This window comes from Ursus arctos, unplaced genomic scaffold (genome assembly GCF_023065955.2).
Source record: "Ursus arctos isolate Adak ecotype North America unplaced genomic scaffold, UrsArc2.0 scaffold_20, whole genome shotgun sequence".
In the NCBI taxonomy this organism is placed as follows: domain Eukaryota; kingdom Metazoa; phylum Chordata; class Mammalia; order Carnivora; family Ursidae; genus Ursus; species Ursus arctos.
In genome coordinates this window covers 28,432,611-28,452,338 of record NW_026622875.1, presented here as the reverse complement: position 1 = coordinate 28,452,338, position 19,728 = coordinate 28,432,611, and the positions used below count along the sequence as shown (strand labels likewise).

At 46.1% G+C, this 19,728-nt stretch overlaps 1 protein-coding gene across 1 annotated transcript in view; it reads left to right on the top strand.

The window, feature by feature from the left end:
* The window catches only part of BFSP2 (beaded filament structural protein 2), a 58,557-nt gene that overhangs the window by 25,740 nt on the left and 13,089 nt on the right, over positions 1-19,728 (top strand). The window contains exons 2-4 of the mRNA XM_044383551.2: positions 7,079-7,161; positions 12,462-12,618; positions 13,649-13,810. Of these exons, the coding sequence (XP_044239486.1) occupies positions 7,079-7,161; positions 12,462-12,618; positions 13,649-13,810 (402 nt within the window). The remainder of the gene's footprint in view (positions 1-7,078; positions 7,162-12,461; positions 12,619-13,648; positions 13,811-19,728) is intronic.

Genomic DNA, 19,728 nt, shown 5'->3' with positions numbered 1-19,728 from the left:
AGCACTAATGCTGGGCTCATTAATTCAACTGATACTGTCCCAGGTTACTTAGGGATAAACGAACAAGTCCCATGACCCAACCTGAGAAACGCTAGCATATGGAGGTCAGATAAGGGAGAAAGACCTAGTGAGGGAGACTGAGAAAGAATAGCCAGTGAAGTAGAAGGAGGAGCCGGAGAGAGCTGAGTCATAGAGGCCAAGAGAGAAAAGTCCGTCTTCCATGACAAGTGTAGCCGGCAGGTCAAGATGAGTGAGGAGGAGCATCCGTTCAGTTTGGTGACATGGCAGTCCTCGCCGTCATGGTGAAGATGCAGTTTCAGTGGGGTACTAGGGACAGATAATGACTTCTTGTTCATGTATTACAAGAACAAGTCATGCTGAGCATTCTTCCTAAACTTGGAAGTCAAATAAATGTGTAGGGGCACCTGGGTGGCTCAGTTGTTAAGCGTCTGCCTTCGGCTCAGGGCGTGATCCCAGAGTCCTGGGATCGAGCCCCGCATCGGGCTCCCTGCTCTGCTGGGAGCCTGCTTCTTCCTCTCCCACTCCCCCTGCTTGTGTTCCCTCTCTCGCTGGCTGTCTCTCTCTGTGTGTCAAATAAATAAATAAAATCTTTAAAAAAAAACCACACAAATAAATGTATAAAGGGTTTCCAGGGACTCTTATACCCTGCCACAGCCCCCGTCAAGTCTAATTTCCCAAGGGCCCAGTCTTGCCCACCTCCTCCCCACACCTGCAGCTCTAGCTACTGGGATGCCAGTATCTTTAACTCCAAATAAAGCATTAATTGTACCCTTGGGCCCAAATGATAACCCTTCTAAAAATGCTGCTTGTCCTCACCTTTTTAAAACACAGTAAGGGTCAAATTCCTCAGCTGCCACCACCGGCATCATTTATTTTAATAATTACAGCCATAGCAAGGAAACAGCTGTAGGAAGGGATACAATCCTTGTCATCATAGTACCAGTGACCAGGGCTTTTAACAAATGACTATGGGCAGGAAAAACCAAAAGAAAAAAACAAAAGACCAAGCCACTAGATGGAAGTCTTCATTCAACTGCCTGTGCGGAGGAGCAGGAATGGTGCCAGACTGCACACACCCATCAGGTCCATTGGACCATCATTGGCCAAGTGCTCTGCTCTAAGGTAAATAGCAGTGATATTAATGGCCGCCGTGCATGGAATCCCTACTCCGTGCCAGGCAGCTGACCGAGTGCTTTACCTGGAGTGGTTCCTTTAACCCTTGAAGCTTCCCTAGCAGGTACGGAGCAGTATTATCCTCATTTTATGGATGAGGGGACCGAATCTTAGAATTATTCAAGTAACTGGCCCAAACCCATGAGTGGAGGAGCTGGGTTTGTAAATGAGGTCATTGTCTACTCAGTGTGGGACATAGGTCGGGGTGTGACTCTGATGCAGGAATGATCCGAGAAGGGAGGAAGAGAGTCAGCAAAGGCACCATGCACCCAGGAGCTGGGGCTAAAAACTTAGAAGTCATCCTTAATTCTTTTCTTTCCTTCTTTCTGCAACTGCGCCATCACCAAAACCCATCTGTTCCATCAGCGAAATGAGTCTTAAACCTGTCTGCTTCTCTTTGTGGCCCCTATAACTGCCCTAGTCAAAGCTGCCATCATCTCCTGAGCGCTTTTGCAGAGCTTCCTAGCTTCCTAGCTGGGTCCTTGGGACAGTCCCCTGCGTCCAACAATCTTCCTTTCCCTCAGGACGCAGGGGACACACCTACCTCACAGATCACACCTGTGCCCGGCTCAAAGCCTTTCATGGGCTCCCCAGCAAATTCTGCCTCCCTTCCCTTGCTCCCCCAAGGCCCTGCCCCTGGATCTGGCCTTTGACTACCTTTCTAACTGCACCCCCTCCAGTGGCTGCTGATTCCCCCACAACCAGTACAGAGCCCGGCACATGTGCTGAAGAAATGAAGGCAAGAATGAGTGAGTAAATAAATTTAAAAAAGCTTTGCAGAGGAAGGCATGTTTGAGATGAGCATTAAGGTTGGGTAGGGTTTCTCAGACGGCAAGGCCTAGGGGCGTGAGGTGGTAAAACAAGGTGTTCTAGGTATAGACAATGACACAGGCAAGGACGTGGAGGAATGCCAGGAGCAGCCTGGGAGGCAGCATGGGCAGCACTGGAGGCAGGTCTGTGCAAAGCTGGGGTTCTCCAAGCTGAGCACATGCCGTGAGCCCCTGGAAAGCTTTTCAAACACGGACTGTCAGGCCCCACTCCAGAGACTCAGGCTCAGACATCTGAGGTAGGGTCTGAGAGTTTGCCTTCCTCGCAGGCTTCAGGTGGTGCTGGTGCTGCCACTCCAGAGACCACACTTTGAGAATAACTGGTGTAAAGTGTCCTGAGGAATCCTCCACGTGGAGGCGAGAGCAAGACGGTTTCAGGGGCATAACGTAAGGCAGCTGCACACCAAGCCAAGAGCAATTCGAGCTAACACCGACCAGCAGTGAACCCATCCTTACCCCTGCCTGTAGCATCCCTCTCGGGACGAAGCCAGTGCCTACCTTGGCTTCCGACTGCCCCTCCCCACGGTACTCAGCCCTGCTTTCTCCTCCATTGAATTGTATGCTTTGAAGGCATCTTATTTTCTCCAGCAAACTTACAAATCCTGAGTCCAGTTCCGTCCAGACCACCTAATCTCACATACCAATTCACACTGATGCTGCTATGACAGGAGACCTGGTGTTAAGTCATGTTGCACAGGGAAACAGTAATCATGTGCTGATGGTAGCAGTCAGCTCTGTGTGGGCAGAGGAGAGAGAGGAGGAGGGGAGGTTGTCCCCTGCTGGCCTTTCCAGCACTCCATGCACAAGCTACCAGCTCCCCACCCTTAAAGTTCACCCTGCAGTGCAACTCTGACATTGGTTCGTGCTCTCTTCCTACTAAAAAAGAGGGCAGGAGTGGTTCCAGGGTTATGAGCGAGTATGCTTGTACTCACAGCATCTGCCTAGTGACCATACATATTCATATTTGGTATTCGTCCTGCCTTCACTCCTGGAGAGAGAAAATGATCAGAGAGGTGAAGTTAATTTATACCCGCTTCAACCAGAAATCTGAGAGGACCAGGTAGCTAATGTGCAGGTCCTGCCGTTTTAAATGCAGATGACATTTCTTCTGCAGGCCTGACTGCAGAGCACTCGGCCACAGAAGTTCTCCAGGCCTTCAGAGTTGGGCCCACAATCTGCTCAGCTCCACTCAGCTTACAGGGCTCAGCAGTGAAAGCTCAGGAGATCAGCGTGGGAAATGGTGGTTTGGTTTGGTTTGGTTTGGTTTGGTTTGGTTTGGTTTGGTTTGGCGAGCTTCCTCATGCCAGTGGGGAAGATAGCTCTTTATCTCTGTGATGCAGCCCAAAGAGGAACCAGGAGTCCTGGCTGTCCCGTTACAGGAAAAAGAAAACAATCCTCCCCAGTGAGTCTCTCTCTCTTGATTCTGATGAGCCTTTTATTTTCCAAAGCTGGTGACAAAAATATGCACACTCTGGAGTCACAGTGACCTGGCGTGGCATTCTGGCTCTGCCACTCTCCGTCCTGGTGATATGGGGCAGTTTACATATGAGCCTTGGCATCCTCGTCTGTAAACTAGGTGTGTTGCTGTCAAGGTTAGATATCATGAGCATGTAGTGAAGTCATGAGTGTTAAGTATTCCATAGCATTTGAGGCACAGTCACTGAGCTGCTATCTGTTTAACAAGCAGCCTTCCGTGAATAGAAGGCTCTGGTTGATAGCGCTTGCCAATTCCCCTGGTGTAAATCCTCTCACCATGGCCGATAGCCAGCTCCCAACATGCTATCCCTCCTGAGTGCAGACCTGGGAAGAGCTGCACGTGGCATCTACCATTATGCAGTGTTTCCATTGCGCAGATCCAACAGAAGTCAGTAACCTCAAGGGCCTGGATGACAGTCAAACAGAGTAAAGTAGTTAAGTATTTATGACCTTTGTTTTGAGTATTTATTAACTGGGTTTTTCATATAATTTATGTAATTGTAAGTTCACATAATTAAAACTTTCATGATGGCTGTGTTTAACCACTGGCTCCCAAAACTCCTGAAATCTTTACCAGTCTGCCCTGGCAAGCCAGGACAAGCCAGCCCCAGCACGTGGGCTGGGCATATCTGTAGGTGGTCAGTACATTCCCTCCCCTCTGCAGTTCCTGTCCTCAGCCCTGGGGAGGATTTCATGAAGCCTTCCAGTTGGAGACAGAGAACCTGCTCCACGGCAGGCTCTCCATGCTTTGCTTTTGGCCTTGGCCACCATCCCGGTCCTGGGCCTGTGCTAAACCTCAGCCAAGGTCCCAGCCCTCGTCCTGCCACCTCCCTGGCCCTTTCTACAGTGGAGGAGGCAGAGCCGCCCCTACCACCAGAGAGGACCCCCCTCTGCTAAGCCGAGCTACCTACAGGAGAACAGCGAGGGGCTCTCCGGCTGACTTGAGGGCTGGCGGGTTATTTTAAGATCCTTCTGTGAAGATGGGGAAGCAGGGCCAGCCACTGAGCTTTGGCAAGTCAGGGCCTATAATTAGCCTCGGCCTGAGGCTCAAATAAGCCCCTGGTTGTTATTAAACATCAGCTGGAGCAGGAACTCCAGCTTCCCTGAGCGGAGTACTGCACGAGCCTCCCAGGACAGACATTTGGACAGAACTACCCTCTCTGCTGGACAGTGTCCAATTTATCCCAGAAAGCGCTCCTGTCCTCAACCCCAAGTGAGAAGGAGGAGCAAGGACACGGAGCAGCCGGCCCCTCACTGTGGCCCATCTTTGAGCAGCTGGCACTTCCTACCAGACTCCTTCGAGGTTTGCTCCTTGAATTGCCTCTTCTTCATAAAGAGTTTGCAATCAACCAGGAAAGTGTTAATAATTAACACTTTGGCTACTATCGTAGCAGGGCAAAGCAAAGGCTGAAACGAAGTACAATACATCCAAATGCTGGCTGTGCTTCTTCTGGAAGGCAGGATTTGGGGTGATTGCATTTTCAGCCATCTCTCTGCTTTTCCAGAATTGTAGGCCTCCAAATACGTATATTCAACCTATGCTTCAGAGTGTTTTTACTTTTTCAGCCCACCCCCTGGGTCCCACGTTTAAAAAGCAGAAACACGTCAACAGACAAAATTAAGCTGTATCAAGCTGAAGAATTTTAAGAATTTAAGCTTCAGGGTCCCTCACTCTTGTGCACACCTTTGTATTAGTCTTTTTTTTTTTTCTTTTTCTTAAAGGCAGTCTCCCAAATTGCATAAGCCCCAGGCCCCACATCTGCCTACAGCTGCCCCCACTATGGCCACGTCATCTAGAATGACAGTAAAGCCTTCATCTCTACAGCAGTCATGCTCCAGCCCACAGTCTAGACACCCGCTATGATTCGGTGTCCTGCACTAGAGTGAGTCATTTGCCATGGGCATCATTGTGAGAAATCGAGCAGGGTGATTGCCTTTGGCTTTGAGTTTGTCATCTGAAAAATGGCATTGGCAAAGTGGCATCCAAAGACTGGAAAAGTAGCTCCCCAATGTGGGGACTGCTGCTGTGTGAAGGAGACTGAAGAGAGGACTCAGCCAGGGCAGCCAAGGCCAATCCTCAGGGACGCCTCAGGTAGCCAGGACCCTCTGGATGAACTATATTCAACAATATTAACTCTATTTTCGTTTTTTCTGTGTTCTTGATGCTCTGGCATCTGGGGTCTCACTGTTAGGGCAAGACTGCCCCCACAAAGCGAGTGAATCTTTGAGATAGTAAACCACTTGCCATGCTTTTGCTGTGCAAACCCAGCCGATCCTGAGCCCATATCCCCACCTGCCTCCTCTTTCTGGTTCTTACACTCCAGGAAGCAGTATTCCTCTGCCCTAAGCATCCCAGGTGCCCAGAGACCACCCCAGAGGCCCAGAGACCACTGAAATTCTTCAAACTACCCAATCCTAAACCTGCTCAACTGTTTATCCTGCTTCACCCATTCCTTCCCATGAAAACCACAAGTCTTTTGCCCACGCTTTCCCCTCATCCTTTTGAGACCAACGCTGGTACTTCCTCCTCTGGCCCTGCATGGTGGGACTGCCCCTCCCCCTGGGAATTGTGAATAACATCTTTTCAATGTCAGTCATCTCCTGATCTGTTGGCCACACCATGCCTAAATAAAAACAGAATCTCAGCTGTTTTCTGTAGGGTATGGGGAGCTGGTTTTGAAAAACCACTCCATGGCTCCATGAAACCCCCAAACTGTATGCACAGCGTTTATGTTCATATGTATGTTTTGAGGGTGGATGAAATTCTAGAGCCACATTGTCCAATATGGTGGCCACTGCCCACAGGTGGCTATTCAAATTTAAGTTAAATTTAATTTGAGGCACCTGGCTGGCTCAGTCCGTTAAGTATCAGACCCTTGATTTTGGCTCAGGTCATGATCTCGAGGTCATGAGATTGAGCCCCTAGTCAGGCTCTGTGCTGAGCATGGAGCCTGCTTAAGATTCTCTCTCCTTCTCCCTCTGCCAGTTCATGTGCTCTCTCTTCCCCCCCCCCAAAAATCTATTAAAAATAATGATAAATTAAATTTAAATAAAATTAAATTTTCAGTTCCTCAGTCATTCTTGCCACATTTTGAGTGTTCAGTAGCCATGTGTGGCCACCGTAATGGATGGTGCAGACATAGAAGAGTTCCATCATCATGGAAAGTTCTATTGGGCAGCACTGTACTAGAGATTTCATCAGCTTTTCAAGGGCATCCATGACCAGAAAATGTGAAGAGCCACTAAGTCAATCCAGGGAATCCTCATTTAAGGAGCCAGAAACTTCACTGGTAGTTGAAAGCTCAGCATTATGACAGAGGCTATGAATAAGTCTGCCTTTGGCTAATATTTTAGCTCCAAAAATCCAACTCTAAAGGCTCTTAAAAGACATCCAGATTTTATGATTTATGGTTTATCTCCTCCCCGCCTTTTTGGAGAGAGACACTTGAGTTCTAAAAATATTTGCTGTAAGAAAGGTGCTCTAAGTTCCCAGAACCTCTGTGCCTGGTGCACGTCATGGTGGGAAGGGAGGGAAGACAGTCCAGTGACCTTGTCTCCTCTGATGTGTGTGATCTTTCTAGGTGGGCGAGGCAGTTCTGGAAAATGCCCGGCTCATGCTTCAGACAGAGAATATCCAGGCGGGTGCGGACGACTTTAAAGAGAGGTAACATCTGCTGCAGAGGGGATAGTCCTTCCGCTGGCCCAGACTCCTGGGCAAGTCGAGTGCTGCTGTTCTGGGGTCTGCAGCATTCACTGCCAGTGGCACAGAAGGCTGGAGTGGGATCATAGAGGTCCCGGGAGAATCCGGAGCAAAGATCGTCCAGCTCAAACCCTCCTTATAGACACAAACCAGGTCCCAAGGGCTTGGAGATTTTGCCCAGTGTCACCCCGTCCAGAGCAGGGGTTCTCAAATTGTGGCACACTTCAGGACCGCCAGGAGCTCTTACAGAAAACACAGATCGCTGTGCCCCACCCTCTGAGTTTTTGATTCAATAGCCTGGGGTGGGACCCAAAACCTCGATTTCTCACAAGTTCCCCAGGATGCTGATCCTGCTGGTCCTGGCAGCACACTTGAAGAACCGCTGGGTTTGAGCAACGCTTCTCCATTGCAGCTGCATGTTAGAATTACCTGGCCACTTAAAAATGCCAATGCTCAGCTGCACAGACTAATTAAACCACAGTCCCTGGGCGTGGGGACCAGGCCTCGGTATTTTTAACTCCCATGCGTTGAAAAACACCTCTTCGAAGTCTAATATAGTGTTTCCTAAAATATGGTGTATATGACACTGATGAAGACCATTTGAAGTGGTATAAGGATAAACATTGTATTTTTAATAGTTACGTATTTTTAGAGTTACCTTCTATTTATGACTCATGAAACTGTTTCCACTATAGCACTACAATTTATAGTAGCAATTTAAATTTATTGAATATAAAGAGCTTTTCAAGTTTACTGATTTAACATTTACTTTTTAAGAAGATGAATTTAAGGAACACTGTAAAGTAAATAATGATAGGAGAGAGATGCATTTAGGGTGAAATCATGATGGCGAGTGAGGTTTAGGAAACACTGGTCTAATGGAGAAATGAAATTAAAAAGACCTCTCATTGATGAACACAGTGATTTTGAGAATATTCTGTGGGGAAGGTGTTCTGGATGTGGGGCAATTGGATGAGTGGTGGGATAGTTAGTAAGGGAACATTTCCCTAAATTGGTAGACAAAGAGGAAAGGCATATAGTTGGGAGTCTTTGGGGAAGACAGTGATCCATCCCACTGCCATTCTTATCTCAGGACAAGAAGAGTATTGTGATGAAAAGGAAAATCTCTACCATCTCCTCAGACCCAGAGTCCTTTCCTTTCTCTAAGACCAAGCTTCTCCATCTGCTAAAAGGATGTCCACTAGTGGCCACTCTGGAGTCAAGGAGGCTCTCAATCAGCTGGGGTTGGTGCCTTGGACAACACTGTGTTCGCCAAGGTCACAGGAGCACAAAAAAAATGAAGCCATCATCCAGCCGCCGACGGCTTCCTGCACAGCTAAAGATAGATGCCAATAGACATGAAGCCATTTCTACTACATTTAAGATAGAATTTAATTAAGTGTGAAGTTAAGGTACGATCTGACCAAAATTTCTTTCACTCATTCATTTATTCATCATGTGTTCATGCCTTCATCCAGCCATTCAACAGAGTAGCAGGGGCTTGGTCTATTTGGTTCCCCATTGTACTGCGAGCATCTATAACAGTGCCACACACAAGATAGATGCCCACCAAACAGTTTTTGAATTAGTGAATAAATGAATGAATTCAACAAATATTTGAATATCTGCCAGGCCCCTGGCCAAGTACTGGGAATGAAGTGAATGAGACCTCCAGGAGCTCACAGTTTAGTATCAAAGACAGAGGAGTGAACAGACAGTGGCATCACACAGTGGTTGTGCCATCACTGAGAGGAGCACAAGTGAAATGGGGACATTTAGTCTGGCCAGGGAAAGTTGACAAAAGAGGTGACACCTAATTTGGACACTAAACTTGTGTACGAGTTGACCAGGCCAATGAAGGAGGCATGAGTTTCCCGGCAGAGGGGACAGTATGTGCTAAGGCAGAAGGACATGAGAAAGCATGGTACATTAGTGGCCACCACGCAGTTCATTATAACTGGGGCATATGGAGTGAAGGAAGGAGGGACAACCAATGAGGCTTAAAAACCAGGGAGAGATCAAATCCCGGAGGACCGTGTCAGCCATACCAGATCTCTCAGAGATGACTTGAGAGGAGACCCACAGAAGGGATCTGAGCAGTGGCTCATCATGACCCGACTTCACCTGTAAAGGGAGATTTGTATTGGTAGAGAGGAGAGGTGGGGCAAATGAGCAAGGAGCAGTGGGAGCAAACAGGCTGGATGCATGGCAGGGTAGGGTCTGCACCAGGACCCAAGGTTGAAAAGGAAGGCAAGATCAGATTACTAAGGGGCCAGAGGATGACACTTACGTCTCTGAGCAGATGGTGACCCAATGTGGTTAAGGATGGTCCCTCTGGGGGCAATACTGTAGGTCAGTTGTGGGAAGGCAATCAGAGGCTCTTATAGCTCAGGGTCTGCCTGGGATGGTGGCCATGAGCAGACTTCAGAGATGGGTCCAATAAATCATTGGCAGGGTTTGACATATGCAGCCTGGAAATAGAAAGCAAAGATAAGTTTCAGGCTTTGAACTTGGGTAATTTAGAAGACTTGCTGTTCTATTGACTAAAATAGAAAATTGTGGAAGGAAAGCTGGTCTAAAATTCAGGGATAGATAATGAGTTTGGCTTTGAGTGAGCTGAGTTGAGCGGATGATGGAGAAACCAAGCAGAAATTGTGGTATGCCACTGAAGATGCTGGGCCAGAGGGGTCTGCAGGTCAAGAAAGGCAGTGCTGGGTGTCACAAGCAAAGAGATTCTATTTGAAGACTTTGAAATGGAAGGGAAAGGAAAAAAGGATAGCAAGAGAAAGCTAAAAGCTTAACAGCGGCTTTGGGGGATATCAGAGAGATATGTCAAATGCTTAGAATGTTTAGAGGACTTCCAAAAAACAGTCTGTAGGGCACCTAAGACCTCCCATAATGCTGAATGGAGCACATCCTGGCAGGAACCAGGCTCCCTGGAGAGATAAGCAAAATAGAACTTCAGAGGCACAAGGGGGACTCTTCCAACTTGGGTCAGCAGGGACCAATCCCAGTGATATGGGTGGATTTTCATTCCAGTTGGAAGGGCAGGACTTGATTCCGGAAGGACTAAATGTTAATAATAATACAGTCCTTCATGAAGAATACATCTGGGTAGAAAATCTAATCCTGCATATAGAGTACATAAAAATGTCTTGAAAAACCAGCTCTTCAGTGGGCAGGGGCAGGAGGGGATTCAAAGGTACAGGTCCAACTCTGAGGAAAGTCTCTAGTGGTATGCCACAGGGCTCTGTCTTTGTTTCCTTCATTCACTATTTTTAACTGTAAGGTGCATGCAAGCTATCTTGCCATGAAAGGGCAAAATGGCAGAAGATTGGACTTGTGGAAAAATGCTCAGGGACTCTAGTTGACAGGACACCTGGTCAAAATCAAATGAACAAACACACAAACAAACAAAAACCCCGTAAAGCAAACCCTAGGGCCCTTGATGAATAGAATTAGAGAGTTTAAACAAAGGAGCAGACAGTCCCCTGGGGACTCTGAACTGATCAGGCAACATCTGGAGTTTTGCATTCCAGTCTCCATCACATTTTGAGCAAGACATGGACCAATTAGAGCATTTCTAACCATTCCACACATATATCTGAAGGTTGAAGGTGGGTGCTAAGAATACAAAGATGGGAAGGTCATAGTCCCTGACACTGATGATGAGAGATATGGAAACCAATTTATATGAAGAATGGAGGAACAAAAGGCTTGGAGGATGGGATGACAGGAAAAGAGAATGATATAAGAGACAAGATCTAAATATTTATAGAACTGCCAGAAGGATCAGACTGACTTTGAGTGCTCCAGAGACTGGAACTCAGACTCTTACAGGAATGAAGACTCAAGCTCCTGAAGAAAGAAATTTTGCAATAATTAGAGCTGTCCCAAAATGGAATGGTGGCAGTGGTAGGTGATGAGTTCCCTGTCACTGGAAGTAGTCAAGTAGAGGCTACATGATCACCGATCAAGAATGCTATCAAGAAGTGCCTAGGTGGCTCAGTCGGCTGAGTGGACTGACTCTTGATTTTGGCTCAGGTCATGATCTCAGAATCCTGGGATCGAGCCCCATGTCAGTTCCCATGCTCCACAGGGAGTCTGCTGGAGATTGTCTCTCCCTCTCCTTCTCTCTCCGCCCCTCTCCCCGCCCTTGCACTTGCGCTTGCACTCTCTCGAGTACCCTCTGTCTCAAATAAATAAATAAATAAATCTTTTTTTTAAAAAAAGAATGCTATCAAGGGATTGTCACCGGGTAGGAGTTTGAATAGTTGAATCCTAAATTCCCTTAAAACTCTAAAACCATAAGATGCTTTCTTCAGTGAGTGATGTGAGATTTCTCCGTTCTATGGATGGATGAAGGTAAGGTATGAAATGTGGCTGAGGGGTACAGCTGGGTGAAAGACCATAGAAGGAAAGGAGTAACACTGGGAGAAATTGGCAAAGATGCTGGGTGATTTATAGAAAGAAGGTTCTGTGCAAGCCAGAAATGGAAAGAACTCGGGGGGGGGGGCAGTTTCAGATTTGTGTCGATGTGTGTGCGTGTGTGTTATTATATAGGCTGCAAGCTTTTAAAACTCTGGAAACTTCACATAAAAATCCAGGTCTCCATTTCTCTTGAAGAGAACTGGCACACCCCTGCCCACGTAGCAGTAACGGGAGGAGCTGAGCAGCAGGTCCGCTTGCGTGAAGGATGACCTGTCCTGTAGGCTTCAATCCCCACCTCTCCCTGCTTCCCAGACCCGGCCCTGGTCCCTCATCTATATTTCCCACTTGGCCCCTGAAAGCATTTGGATTTGCCGCCACGGTTTTAAATTTTCACATGGGCTCTTTGGAGACAGAAACCATGTTTTTCATTTTGGGATCACTAGCCTGGTGCTTAGCAGATTCTCAGTAATGCTGTAATGTTTGTTAAACGATCCTCGGGGGGAAAGGACGACAAATCAGAATAATGGTGACATGCCACATCCCCCTACCTGCATCTCATCTCCTGGACAAGCTTTCCCTAGAGTTCTATGCTTCCAGGGCCCCATGAGCCTGGCAGCTTGTGAAGCTAGGTTATCAGAAGTTGGCTGCCATCACCTTCATTTTAATAAATCAAGATGTAACACTTGCGTTAACAGTGCCCTCAAAGCTGTTGGAATGGTGACTTCTAGCATTCGTTTGTCTATCACATAATTGGCCTGTCGGTAACATTTGTCATCTGATTATTTCCCCTTTTGGGTTGCCCACCTATGCTGATTAAGCTCCTTTACCTGCAGATATGAAAATGAGCAGCCATTTCGAAAGGCAGCGGAAGAGGAAATTAACTCTCTGTATAAAGTCATTGATGAAGCTAATTTGACAAAAATGGATCTGGAGAGTCAAATAGAAAGCCTGAAAGAAGAACTTGGCTTTCTGTCAAGGAGCTATGAAGAGGTAAATGGGGGCCAGGCGGACGCTGCCTTGGCTGCGGGCCAGAGCGCGCACCTGTCCGGGGAGTTTCCCATCAGTGAGGGTAGCTCCTGTGGGCCTCTCCACCTCGCTTGCCCAGCGCTGCAGGCAAAACGCGAGTAAAGTACTTCCAAATCCTTGTAGTGGGTGAGGTGACCCTGGGAGTCTCAAATTCAGATGGCTTTGGGCCTAGGCTGGGACGCAAATGGAGGAGAAGGCGGGTCCACACTGGTGAGTGAAGGAGCCTGCGTCGAGCTGGAGAGAGCGTCCCCTGCCTCAAGGCACTGTATTCCAGGTTGTGGTTGTTGTGGTTGTTGTGGTTGTTTAGCGCTGCATAGAACAAACAAAATTACTCTGAAGGTAGACCCAGGCCGTGGTTTGCACGCACTCGTTAAGGAAATTAGGTCAGCTCATTGAGTGACAGGACTCAACGGGACTGCCAACCATGATTCGGTCCATTTCCCTGTGGAATGGCACCGACTCTAAACCACCTCACACGTGTCACTGTGTGAGCGGACATCGAACGTGCTTTCCCCTGTAAAAGTCAAAACCCACCTAACTCTGATTACCTTGGGAAGTTCCTTCTTTTGTCCGACCTTAGGCTGACCAGGAACCCTAAATCCACTTCCTCCTGCTCTTAGCTCAGTCATTTGCCACCACTCTCCACCACTCACTCACCCTTTAGTTACCTCTTAATCTCTCCCAGCCTACTCTGACTTTATGGAATTCATAAATTTCATCTTGCTCTTGTTGCTCACTCTGTGTTATTTTGTTATTTATGTGGGCCCCAGGCTCGCGAACACCAGCCTAGAAATGCCTCCTTCTTGCAAAAGACGGTGGCACGCGTGCTGACGAGAGCGTTGGGGACTTTGCAGTCTCTGTGAAGCCCCATGGTTGGCAGGAGCAGAATGAGAAGCACAAGGGGTGCCCGCAGACCTGGGATTCTGCGGGCTGAAATTCTGTATGCTTTCCTTGTTCTCTGGAACTCACCTGAAGTGTATATTGTCATTTGCAGGATGTGAAAGTGTTGTACAAACAGTTGGCAGGGTCTGAACTGGAACAAATGGGTGTTCCCATTGGCACTGGGCTGGACGACATCCTTGAGACCATCAGGATCCACTGGGAGAAAGATGTTGAAAAGAACCGGGCAGAAGCAGGAGCCTTGCTCCAAGCCAAGGTGAGGCAGGACCTTCTCCCTGTGCAGAAGGAGGCCAAGCAAAGGTGAAAAGCAGTCAACATAGGAAAGACGAAACGCAACAGTTTCAATCTTATTAGACGTAAGAGAAGGACAATTTAAAATAATAACATTTTGTGTCCCTGTCTTAATGCATAACATGTTTAAAATAGTAATCCATTAAAATGCGGACAAGTGCATGGTGAAGTAGGTTCTCCCCTATATTACTGAGGAGTATAAACTAGTATGACATCTCTGAGTAAGGGAATTGATGATATGTATTGAGAATCTTGAAACGCCCCACCTACCAGTTGAATAATCTGGATACTGTCCTAAAGAAGTAATTGAAAATACAGATAAAGTTTATATCTAAATGTATTCATTGCAGCATTCATTATAAGAATGAAAAAATTGGGGGAAAAGCACATAAATGTTTAATAATAAGAGTAAGGCTAAGCCACAACCTTTCCATGCAATGAAATACCGGGTAGTTATTAGAAATACTTATGAAACATTTATAACAACATGGGAAATGCTCATGTAATAAGGTCAAATGGGGGAAATAAGAGAATACAGAAGGGTATCTACCAGGAAAGAACAGACTTTGTCAAGCACCAAAAAGTAAATATGAGGCTTCCTGGGCCTAACAGTCTATTACAGCTATTCAACTCTGCCCCAATAGTTTGAAAGACAAAAGGTAACACATGAGCATGGCTGTGTTCTAATAAAACTTTATTTACAGAAACAAGAGGTAGGCTGGATTTGCCTGTGGGCTGCAGTTGGCCAACCCCTGGTACACACAGTAGAAAGTATTCAAACAAAGAAATGAGGCATCAAGAAAAAATTAGAAAGAAAACACTAAAATGTTTTGGTGTTAGCAGTGGTTGTCTTTGAGGGAGGGACCTATTTGACATGTTGAGATGTTTTTTCTTTCTTGTTTTTGAGTATAATATTTTTTCAAGCTTTTCTTAAGCAGTATGAGTTATATTCATGGAGGGAAACATCTTTTATTTAACCTCGTAAATAATAAAGGCGCTAACCAGTACATAGAATGCACGGGGTTTCTTCTTCCCTTCTCCATCTCCCACCCATGATTCTGACGCACAGGATGAGAACAGAAGAGGAAGGAAAGTGTACAGAAAGTATGAAAAATAAGGTAGCTTATTTTTTGCGAGAAGGCAAGAGGGCTCTGGGTTACTATGCTCTGGGTTACTGTTTGGTGGGTCTCAATCCCAGCTGCCCAGCGGAATTACTCCAGAGCATTGTCAAGAATGCTCATCTAAGACCAATTAAATCAGAAGAAGGAGAGGGACTGTGATTTTTTTCAAACTCTCTGGATGATTCTAATATACAGCCAGGCTTGAGAGCCACCAGAGTTTATAAAAGCTACCCCCAAAAAACCCCAAGGAAAACCTTTTCTGTTCTCCCATCCCCCTCAATCCCCTGCCCCCTCAGTATCAACAGGAACCTTCCCAGCAGGGTCTTCACCAATTCTGGATCCCCCAGTGTTCTCTAGCCTCAAAAACATCTTTACTCCCCATTTCTCTACCCCACCCCCATCCCCTTTCAACAGCCCCTTTTCTTTCTGACCTTAATTCCTTGGGCCAGGTCACTGCAAACTCTCTTTATGGCACTTAGTGTCTAGTAGCTGCACGACATGCAGTCTCCCACCCCCAGCCAGGTGAGAAGGGGGAACAACACAAAAGGAAAGTGAAACCAAACCATAGATTTGATTTCAATCCATTGCTTCTTTTTTAGGAGACTCATGAATATTCATAATTCATGACCTTAGACACCATCTCATCCCCTTTCCTCACTTCAGAGGTGAAAAAACAGATCCAGAGAGGGCAGCTGATGTCCTGAGGTCACATAGCCTGCTGGCAGCACCATCGTTCAGCCCTCCTGGCTCTCAGGCCAGGCACCTTTTCTCTTCATTGGGTAGTCGTTCCTCCTCCGTTCTGTTGCCAAAGCCAGATCTCTGTGGCCCAGGAGTTTGCAAACTTGCTTCTGTCCCAACACTCCTGAGGCATACCTCACACTGCAGTGATTATTTATTTGGGGAAAGGGGAAGGGGCGTTGTAAATAACAGAAAGAAATCCTGCATAGAGTGGAAAAGGAAAAAAATCCTGGCCATTATTACTCACCCTTCACCCTCTTGAGAATCATCACCAACCTAACAGTAATTCAAGCATTAATTCTGAACAGATTCATTAGTGTTTTTTTAATAGAGTAATCTAAAGTTACATCTCAGAAAAAACAGACAGTACTTGTTTTCTTTTGGCTAATGCTGCCGGGGCCTCTTGCAGAGAGGCGGAGCTCAGAAAATATTTGCAGAATGAGTGAATTCCTCTGATCATCAACAGAGATCAGAACTGACAGCCAGAAGTCCTCCAATAAATAGTTTTGTCAGTTGCTGTCATGCCCTTGGGGGCTGACATTTGCCCATCCTGAACACCTCTTGTCGGTTTCTTGGCAGCAAAGCATAAATGTGAAATGGCTTAGCACACACTCCTTTCAAACCTTTTGCAGAGAGCATACAGACATGTATTTAATTACCTTTCAGCCTGGGGAGGCTGAAAATTAATTGACATGATTAATTTATGTCTTTGTTTAGGTTTCCCCAGAAACTGACCCTGTCTGAGACAAATATTAAAGAGAAAATGGTTTATCTGGAAGTTGGGGGAGGGGGGAAACCAAAATATCAGTAGAGAAGAAGCAGAGAAGGGAACCAACAAAGAACTCATTATCCAACCAGCACCCACTGTGGGAAACCAGACTCTGCACCCAAAGGGTTTCTGGGAAACAGTATAGAATACAAGAGAGGGGAAAGGCAAGGAAGCTGGGGTAGTAACACCATTCCCATTAGACATCTGCAGTCTGCTAGCAGAGTGACCTTTCAGAAACTTCAGAGACAGCTTTCCCAGGCAAAGAAGGGTAGAATCTGGCAGTGGAATGGAAGGGTGGTGAGAACAACATGTTCTGGGATAAAGGTTCCTGAGGGATAGAGGTGGATGCCATCAGCATCTGCTCCCAAGTTACCTGCTAACTCCTCTTATTTTTAAGTCATTAAAAGCTTATGAAGAGGTTCGGGCTAGGTTCTCTCCAACCTCAGCCAGGGATGTCGGGAACTTTGGTGGTCGAGCTTTTGGAGCTTCTCAAGTTGTGTAACTCCATGTTTGGGGGGATCCATTTGGTCCAGAGAATTTCTGGAGGGTTTTCCAGGCCATTTTTTTCTGCTTGTTGTGGTTACCCAATTCTAGATATTGGGGATGCTTGGGGAACTGCAGACAACGTGCCATCCCACCCTCCAGACCTTCTGGCTACCCACGGAATACATCCCCCAGTCTGCAACCCACAGGCCCTAAAAAGGAATATGGGAGAGCCCCTATCATTCACCTGTTTCCTAGCATTCCTATGCTGAGACATTTCCATTCTATAGCAGGCAAGACAAGCTCCATTTTGCATTCTTAACCTCCTCCCTGGGATCTTCCTCCCAGGGAAGGGCTCCACACGCTCACTCCTGGAAGCCTCATCTCTGTCCCTTGTTCACTGCAGTGGGAGGATGTGTACAATAACCAAAGTCTTATTCAATTACCAGCATCAGCTGTGTGGTAGGGTAGGAGGTGCTGACGAGAGAGAACTCAGCTTCCTTTCAATAGCCCCTAGGGGCCAGGAACCTCACAGCAAATGCGCCCATGCTATCTCTTCTGATAGTGGTCTGCACTTGCCTCAGATCAGTTCAAGGCATACGTGGTCAGGAACCTTATGGGAGCTGTAACCATCATGCCTTAAACAGCCCCGATGACAGATTGTGGAGATAGTTGAGAAAGAAGACAGGTGAACAGATGGAGATGAATCATGAGGTTTCTGGTTATTGATAGTCTTAGAGCTGGAAGAGACATTAGCCACTGACTAGAGCAGTGCCCTCCAATAGCAATTTCTGTGAGGATAAGACTTTGTATAGTCTGTGCAGCTATCCACTATGGGAGCCACTGGCCGCATGCACTGTTGAGCACTGGGAATGTGCCTGATCCAACTGAGAAACGGAGTCTTTAATTTTATTTAATGCTTATTAATCTCTATTTAAATAGCTATGTGTGGCTAGTGGCTACCATACTGGACAACATAGGTGTAGATCTAACCATGAGGAGACTAGGAGCCTCAGGTAACATGTCTCCATATCATTCACTTTCACAAACAATAATTTACCCTGCAAGGGCAAATATTTTATATAGAGTGCCATGTCAACACCTTCTCTTTGCTTGCTTGTACAAAGAAGCGTGAATATTTTCTAGAATATATGAAATTGGATTGGAATGGGTTTCGGCTAGTCAACTGGGGTCACTGGCTCTAGATGACAAGGTGGCCCGATGCGGTATCACCACGAGAGCCTACTGGGAGAGTTCCTTTCAAGGAGAATAGAAAGAGCAGAACCCCTAAAGGCATCTGTAACCTAGGGCTCCCTGTGTGTTGATGAGTTGGCTATAATCCCTGATATCTCTTCAGTGAAATAAGCCATGGTCTATTCTGGTGTGCTTGCTGCAAGCACTGAAAGGGAGTCCTCTAGTCTTTCTACACCTCATAGTATGTCACAGGAAGAGCTTTGCAAAAGGGCCCCAGCTCACTTTTATTTCATTTTTTATGTACTTGGATTTTATGTAAGCATTTTTAATATATAATACCTTCACTTGTTTCAAAATTCAAAATTCACAAAACGATATACAGTGAAAGTGACATCCAACCCATGTCCCAGCCACCCAGTTCTTTTCTGCAGATCAATCAATGTTATCCTTTTACTATGAGTCCTTTCAGAGATACTTTATGCACATCCAAGGAAATATGTATATATTCTCTCTCTCTTTCTTTACACAAATAGTAGTATTCGGAACATACTGCTTTTTAGATGCATGATACTATACCATGTTGGGCAGCAAACTATGGCCCACAAGCCAAATCTCACCCACTGCCTGTTTTTGCAAATAAGTTTTATTGGAACACAGCTTTGCTCATTCACTTACATATTGTCTATGGCTGTATTTGCATATACCAGCAGAGTGGAATTGTTGCAATGGAGGCCATATGTCTGCTAAGCCTAAAATATTTACTATCTGGCCCTCAACAAAAAAAAAACGCCTGTTCTAGCAATGGATATCTTAGAATTTATTTAATGCCCTGATGATCAATATTTAGGTGGCTTCTAATCTCTTGCTTTTATACATTAGACTAGTCACTAACTATTTGTGTGTGTCCCTCATTTTCCAAAATAGGAATATATTTGCTGGATAAATTCACAGATGTGGAATTGCTGGGTCAAAAATTATGCACACTGGTAATTTTGATAAATATTCTCAAATTACCCTTGGAAAAGGTTGTAACAATTTACATTCTCATCAGTGATTGAGAGTGCCCAGTTCCCCACATCCTCACTAGTACTGTGAGTTCTCATACCTTGTGATCCTCATCAATATTAGAGGTAAAACATGGTTTTTCAGTGATTTTATTTTGCATTTCTCATATTATAAGGAAGGTAGAACATCTTAGTATTCAGCCATATTGGTCTTGTGCATACTATCAGGTCATATCTCTTGCTCATTTTTATTATGTCTTGGGCTTTTTATTACTGGTTTGTAGTGACTCTTTGTACACTATAGAAATTAATCCTCTCCCCGCAATAAGTTGTAAATATGTGCCCAGCTTGTCAATTGTCTTCTCACTTAAGTTATGGTAGTTCCAGGTGGCTTTCAAAAGGTATTGTTAGCCAATAAGGCAGGGTTACTATAGGAGCTAGGAGGCCAGGATTTGGTTCCTGTCACTATACATTACAGGAGTGTGGCCAAGATGGTCAGAGCTGGGGGACAGAGTGAGGGGAATCAGAATAGTTGTTAAAAGGGAAACTAAAGAGGCTATCTCCCTGAGGTAGG